Raw genomic sequence first — 7,036 nt, 5'->3', positions numbered from 1 at the left:
TTAAGACTTCTTTCTTGTATAGTGGTTGGCTCCAAGTAGACACCCAAGAGAAGGCGGAATCTTCAAGTCTTTGAGGCCCTAGTTCATAAATTTTAAGTTGCTTCACCACATTCTACTTATCAAATAAAATTAGAGGGTAGAACAATTTTTTTTGCTACATGACGAAGAATTTTTAGTTATGTTCAATTCACCACACCATTATGCCTCATGAAAAACAGTCTGAACTAGCTAGCCAATTTGAGAGGCCTATTAAACATTTCAAATAAAAAATAAGTGATCACAGACTACTCTCAATATCTGTGAAAACACATTGTGCACAATGCCATACATTTCCTAAAATAATTGAAAGTGCTAGAAATAAACCAAGTATGTAAGCTCTTGTATAATGAATGTGACTAATTATATTAAAATAACTAGTCAAGGGAGAAGATAAAAGCAATTCTAGTGCAATATGTTGCAGGCAACAAAATCTATATTATAGCAATACAAAAATGTGTATGAAGAATATAAATTACTCAGTATAAGATAGTAATTCATAGAAATTATGATTTAATTATAGAAATCTAATTTTTTAGTTATATATCTTTGGGACTATGAGTTCATTTGGCACCATACTTCTGAATTGCCTGAGAAAGTGAACAGAATTGTAAGGCAGGGGTATTCCAATGAAATTCAGTGATTATGCAATCACTGAGAAGAGAGATAGCTTCTTAGTGATTATGAGTACACAATCACTAAGAAGAGGGGAGAAAAATAAGGATGGGGAGAAGGGGTGGGACGTGAGAGAGAGGAAGAGAGAGAGAATGCAGATTGCGATTTAACAATTCTGTTAAGTGTTTTGTTATTTTCATTTAATTATATTTATTTACTATATTTTCTTTAAGCCATAAGAATGCATTAATTTAGTACCTTAAAATAGCTAGCAAAAATGTTTTTAGGCACTTTGGTAAGATAGAGAAGGGACAAGCTGTCCTTCCTTGTTTCTTTTTTTAGGTCAGAGGTCTCTAAAGCTTTTCAAACTGGGAAACACCTAGATAAGAAGAGGGAAGGGAAGTGAGGTCTATGAACAGAGGCCTGGATCATAGTGGCATCTACCTTACTCTCTTATAAATGCTCATTGGTGTGTCTATTACAGTGCTAGATATGCTCAGTATGTCGCTCTGGTGACAAAGTAATCAATGGATATTTTTCATGTTTATTTCATGGAATTTTACAGACTGGCTGCTAGGTATATACTAGGGCAGGGTTTGGAGCATGCAAGATGGTGGCAGTAAGAAGAATCAGGTATCACTCTTTGCCTTGGGCATATGCTCATGCTACATGGTGGTGTCTAAGCACCCTTGAGGTGTTCCAAGCTAGTGCTGCCCTCATAAAGTTAGTGTACCTGAGGTGAGCCACAGGGAGTACCTGTCTTGGTTTCCAGCATCTTCACACATGTGTAAAGGTACATTCAAAGATCACTTGAGAAGTGGAAGGGGTATGAAGCACGCAACCTGCAGCCGTGAGCAGGGTGAATGCAGAAATAAGGGCTGATAGGCTTTGGTACCTGGAAGTTGGTTAATGTGATCATTAGTATTATGAGTACTCTGTCCACAGATGCTACTCGCCTCTTTCCAGCTACTTCCTCTGTGAGACAGTGGTACACTGCTAGCTTCTCACTTGTTCCAAGCTGAGAATCATCTCCCCACAAAGTCACTGTTCAGCTCTGGTCACTTCTGATCAGGACAGTTCTTATCTTCCAGGACTCCAGAGCTCCCTCAGAGGGAATACTCTGGGTTTTGCCTCATCAGTTTTTTTTTTTTTAATGAATCCATTTACCCTGGGGGGTGGTAAGAACAGAACTAGGGCAGCATTTGCCTAATTATGTCTGGGTCCTTAGCAGACTCGTCTGGACTCACAGGAGTCCAGGATATATAAATTGTTCTGTAGAAGGGCATCTGAATTAGAGTCAGAAAGGCTGGGGTGGTGATATGGTTACACCAACCAATGCTCTCATGGTTTTATGTAAGTATATGGGTCCTCAGGCTCCAAAGTGCCCATTCCTGTTTGTGAGTGGGTGTAAGAGAAAGATCATGTCAATCATCTGGCCCAGTGCCCGCTACAGGAATCTTGCTTGCAGGATCAGAACTTAGGCATCTCTTTCTGTATTAGGAAAGGTAAAGCTGGACACTGCCTCTCCCCACGCCAAGCCTGAACTCCATCCTGAACTGCAAATGAGCAAGATGGCTAGAAATTTCTGGTATGTCCTTTCCCTTTTCTTTGTTCCACCTACTGAGTATTTATGAAGTACATAGTAAACACTGTCAGATGTGGAAGATAAAAGTCTGAATGAGAAGGGGTCCCTGCCTGCCCTCAAGGAGCTTCTTGTTTAATGGGTTGCTCATAGCACAGGATAGCCTGAGGGCTCACATTCCTCCTACCTTCTCTTTTTTTCTCTAACTGCCTTTTCACCAGTGTGATTCTTCTTTCTCTCTTTACTTTTATTATGGCTCTGTTTTTCTACTGTCTCCCAGCCTCCCACTTTCATGAATGACCATTGAAAGGATGGAATAGAAATTGCTTTCAAAAATCTATTTTGCCATTTTTATTATATCAGTCATCGTTTCACAATGAAGACTGATTCCTGATTAGAGATAGAACATACTGAACAATTTGACGCGTAATTATGGACACTCTGTGCAGTCACCACTTTTAATTTTTACTTTAACACCTGCACCCTGAGATTATTCTGCCAGATATTTGTGGACCTTCTGCTTTGGGCCAGGCACTTTCAAGGGCATTAGGAAAGTAGAGTAGCTGGCATAGCAAAGCCTCCCTGTTTCATAGACTGACATTCGGAAGTGGAGGTAGATGATGAGCAAAGTGTTATATGATGTTGTAGCTGTCAATATGGGAAATGCTATGTAGATGAATGAAGTTGGATAAAGGTTTAGAGACTGCTGGCAGAGAACAGAGTGCCGTAATAGACACAGTGGTAGGAAAGTCCACTCTGAAGTCAGTGGGAAAATTAGCCAAGCAGTTAATTGGGGAGAGAGCCTTGCAAATCAGAAGAGATAGAAGGGACAAAGGCACTGAGACCAGAACTACTTGATATGTGTGTGTGAGAATCAGCAAGGAGACAGTGTGATTACAACAGAGCAAGGCATGTGACGAAGCATAGGAGAGGAAGTCTTTTAGGCCATGACCAAGATTTTGCTTTTTATTTTGAATGAGAGGGGAAACTGTTGGGGGACTGGTATTTGAGCAGGGGAGTGAAGGGACCTAATTTATAAGATTCCTGTAGCTACTTTGTGGAGAATATACTATGGGAAGAAACAAGGAAAGCTGAGAGGAATTACAGTAGTCTGTGTGAGAAGGCTGGGATCAGGGTAGTAGTGGTGAAAGTGAAAAGAAGTGATTGAATTTGGGTGTATGTTTTAAAAGCAGAGCCAACAGCATATGTTGGTTCTAAGATCCTGGATCCAACTTATTTGTTAACAGCTACTTGAATAATCACATTCAAGGCAGAAAAACAAAATTATTTTAAAACACAAACAACAGTTTATACACTGTTAAGCAAAGAATATTACCCAAAAACAATGGCACTAATATCAGGACATGTAAAGAGTCAAATTTAGTACACCTGCACATTGTTATTAGATGCTGATTTTGCAGAATTTTTGCATCTCAACTATTCAGATGTTTAAAAAGAGAAATCTAGGATATTGTTTCTCAAGTAAAGAGAAGTCCCTTTTTAACGTTGCTTTGTCATGAAAGACAGGACTCCATGGGGGTCTTCGTAACTCTGTAAGGACGTGGACTCCTGCAGAGGGGCCAGCAGTATCATTATTTTTCTGGCTGAGATTTAAATAAGGGAGGAAATGTGTCAACAAAACACTCGAAGGAAAACCAGTGGCCACAGACCCACAATGGAACACTGCATTGAGTCGGGTGGAGAGAAGGGTTTCAATTTGAGCAGGGTGAGCCACAACGCTGGTTTAGTCCTCCGCTAATACAAGTCCCACACCCTTTGTTCATTCGCCTGGGGAGCGAAGACTGACCCGCAGCTCCGCGACCCCGCGCGTCCCTTTCTCGGTCACGCCCTCGCGGGCCACGTCTTAGCAACACAGCCCGCCCCACCCTGGCCACGCCCCCACGCTGCCCAGGCCCCTTCCCTGACCACACCCTCCCCAACGGGCTGCGCCGGCGCGCTGGCCGCCTGGATGACCTTGTGGGCGGAGCTTGCGCAGTCTCCTGGACCTCGCCGTGCACCGCCCCCAGCCCTTGGTCACTGCGCGCCTTTGAGGACACGCACTTCCTGTAAGGCCTCTGTGTGCATCCGAACCGATCCGAACCGAACCCAGCCCTCGCAAGCAGTTCGCGATGGTGGACGAGCTGGTGCTGCTGCTGCGCGCACTCCTGGTTCGGCACCGCGCCCTGAGCATCGAGAATAGCCAGCTTATGGAACAGCTGAGACTGCTGGTGTGCGAGAGGGCGAGTCTGCTGCGCCAGGTACGTCCGCCGAGCTGCCCGGTGCCCTTTCCCGAAACGTTTAACGGCGAGAGTTCCCGGCTCCCCGAGTTTATTGTGCAGACAGCGTCTTACATGCTTGTGAATGAGAACCGATTCTGCAACGACGCAATGAAGGTGGCTTTCCTGATCAGCCTCCTCACTGGGGAAGCGGAGGAGTGGGTGGTGCCCTACATTGAGATGGATAGCCCCATCCTAGGTGATTACCGGGCCTTTCTCGATGAGATGAAACAGTGTTTTGGCTGGGATGACGACGACGAAGATGACGACGATGACGACTATGAAGAAGATGATTACTAGGCCCCAGAGCTCGTTGGGCCTAGAGGGGGAGGGCCCTGCACGCCACCTCCCTCCCACCCCACCACTCCTGGAGCCACTGTGCTCCTGCTTGCTGTCATCCACCTCCCTTCCCTTCTGTTCTCTCTTTCATCCCTCCCTCCCCCGTAGTGCTTGTTTTGTTACAGGATTAGTGCTCCTTACCTGCTACTGCTGGATCTGGGCCTGGGCCTTGCTCTGAAACTTGCCCTGTCTTGGTGTCTTGTCTTCAACTCTGGCCAGCCCCAGTACCACTCCCCTGCTAATCTGTACTGTGTCCTGACTCCAACTACTGGCCAGGTTCCTGTTAAAACTGGTCGAATCACCTATATTCCTGCTGCTGCCACCCCCTCGACTGCCAGTCTTACTGCCCAAAGACCTATGCTGCCACTTTACCATCACCCACCACATCCCACAGACAGACTATAGCCTTTGGAGATAAGGACCAAGTAGAAGATGGCTGAGTTGGCTACATCTCTTCGGACATTCATTTCGACAGCTCACCAACCCCTGAAGGGGCCAGTGTTACAGCCTGGTTAGTTCTCTGTCTAATCCCAGGGTTCCTTCTCTGCCCTACCAGATTGCTGCAGGAGCCTGATGTGCCTGATGGCTAAAATGTTGGCGTTTCTTTTTTCTTATGCACCGGTTTTGCACAGCAGTTGTTTTTCTTTCAAAGTTGCAGCAGTCTCACAGATGTGAGCATTTGGACAAATAATACTAAAAACAAAACAAGCAAATAACAGAAAACAGGCACTCAGCCCAGCTCCTCAATACTACCTGGAAAAAGCATTGGCATTCTTTTCAATAAATTACAAGCACTACAAAAATAGCAATAATTGTCTTTTAATGGTTAAGTGCTGTCATTGATCTCTGCCACTCTCATTCTGGCATCTGTTACTCCCATTGAGATCAGGGAACCCAATTCAATCCCAGTATTTCCCACTGTCATCTCTAGGCTACAGAGGACAATGACCACATGGCTTTATAGGGATTCTGGTGCTCCCTTCAACAAGGCATTTCTTAACGCTTTGGTGAGTAGGATGTCCTCTGTAGTCTCCAAGGTGGCATGGGTAAATGGTGGCTGAGCAGGTCACCCACCATCCCAAACCAGGTTATGTTTGAGAATGAAAAGGACGCTATTAATAACTAGACTGAGGCAACATACATACCCCTAGGCACATTAAAATTCCTACTTTCCAAAGATTTTTGAATTGTGTAACACTGCCAAGAAAGTGCTGCTCATAGTCCTTACTGCCTGTGGACTGTTCTTGTGTTCAGGCACCCCTTTACCAATATAGCAGATTGTCAGATGTTTAAGTTAGCATTACATCCTGTGTCCTGGGTAAGTGCACCCACAGTCATTATAGCCTGAGTTTAACATTTCATCCTCATTAAGCCAACGTCTTTAGAATCCCCACCTATAAATGTGCCTCAGATTCTTGCCTATAGTAATTGACAAGATGCTTAGTTATTTCCAAAACCAGACCTTGTCTTACTATCTGGGCTGTGCTGAGATGAGATATTTGTGGGCATAGAGGGTTCAAAGACAATGAAGAGATGGGTAGAGGTGAGTATTGAGAGTCTGGGTACCTTTATGGGTCCATTGCATCAGGTTAAGTCACTGAAATGTTTAAAGCAGAGAAGATAAATTGAAGGATTTGGTGGGTTATGTTTGGCAGCCAGAAAATTTCAGAGGTTAAAGGTTTTGGTATCTACTTAGATATATTCATTTTACCATGCCTATAGTCAGTGCAACCTTAGGACATCTAATTAATTTAAATAATACATTTCCTTGCTGTTCAAGGTCTTTTGAGGTTGGATGTTCTTTTATTTATACAGGCAAACCTAATAATGTGGATTAAATGAGATACTGATCATCATATTACCAACCTTACAGGTGTGGATTAAATAATATTTTATCCCCAAGTTGTTTATAACTGTCCCTGCTACATTTTGAGCACTCAATCAACATGGGTTGTCACTCCTAGGCCCAGGAAGAAAAGTCTCAGGGAGCAGATCTCTGCTATGAGCTTGGGTTTAGTAGGATGCCAACGTTGAACAGGAGCAAAGCAGGGAGAGTGGAAATGAGAACATGACAAGATCCCATTTACTCCTTGTAGTCTGACATGAAGCCAGAGAGAAAACCATTTTACCTAGTGAATAGGAAAAGTCCAAGGCAGGAGTCATTTTTCGGATGTAGGGCAGTTGTTTC

General features: G+C 44.0%; 1 protein-coding gene across 1 annotated transcript; it reads left to right on the top strand.

Moving 5' to 3' along the window:
• The first annotated feature begins 4,204 nt into the window (after window positions 1-4,204).
• On the top strand, window positions 4,205-5,653 carry Ldoc1 (LDOC1 regulator of NFKB signaling). Its single transcript, XM_020183010.2, has one exon. The coding sequence runs from the start codon at window positions 4,363-4,365 to the stop codon at window positions 4,807-4,809; it is 447 nt and encodes a 148-aa protein (XP_020038599.1). The 5' UTR covers window positions 4,205-4,362; the 3' UTR covers window positions 4,810-5,653.
• The last annotated feature ends 1,383 nt before the right edge of the window (window positions 5,654-7,036 follow it).

Source organism: Castor canadensis, chromosome X, assembly GCF_047511655.1.
Source record: "Castor canadensis chromosome X, mCasCan1.hap1v2, whole genome shotgun sequence".
Classification (NCBI taxonomy): Eukaryota; Metazoa; Chordata; class Mammalia; order Rodentia; family Castoridae; genus Castor; species Castor canadensis.
This window is presented reverse-complemented; position numbering and strand designations above follow the sequence as displayed.

Bases quoted from the DNA above. Each gene is read 5' to 3' on its own strand.
- Ldoc1 (XM_020183010.2), top strand. From the start codon at position 4,363: ATGGTGGACGAGCTGGTGCTGCTGCTGCGCGCACTCCTGGTTCGGCAC.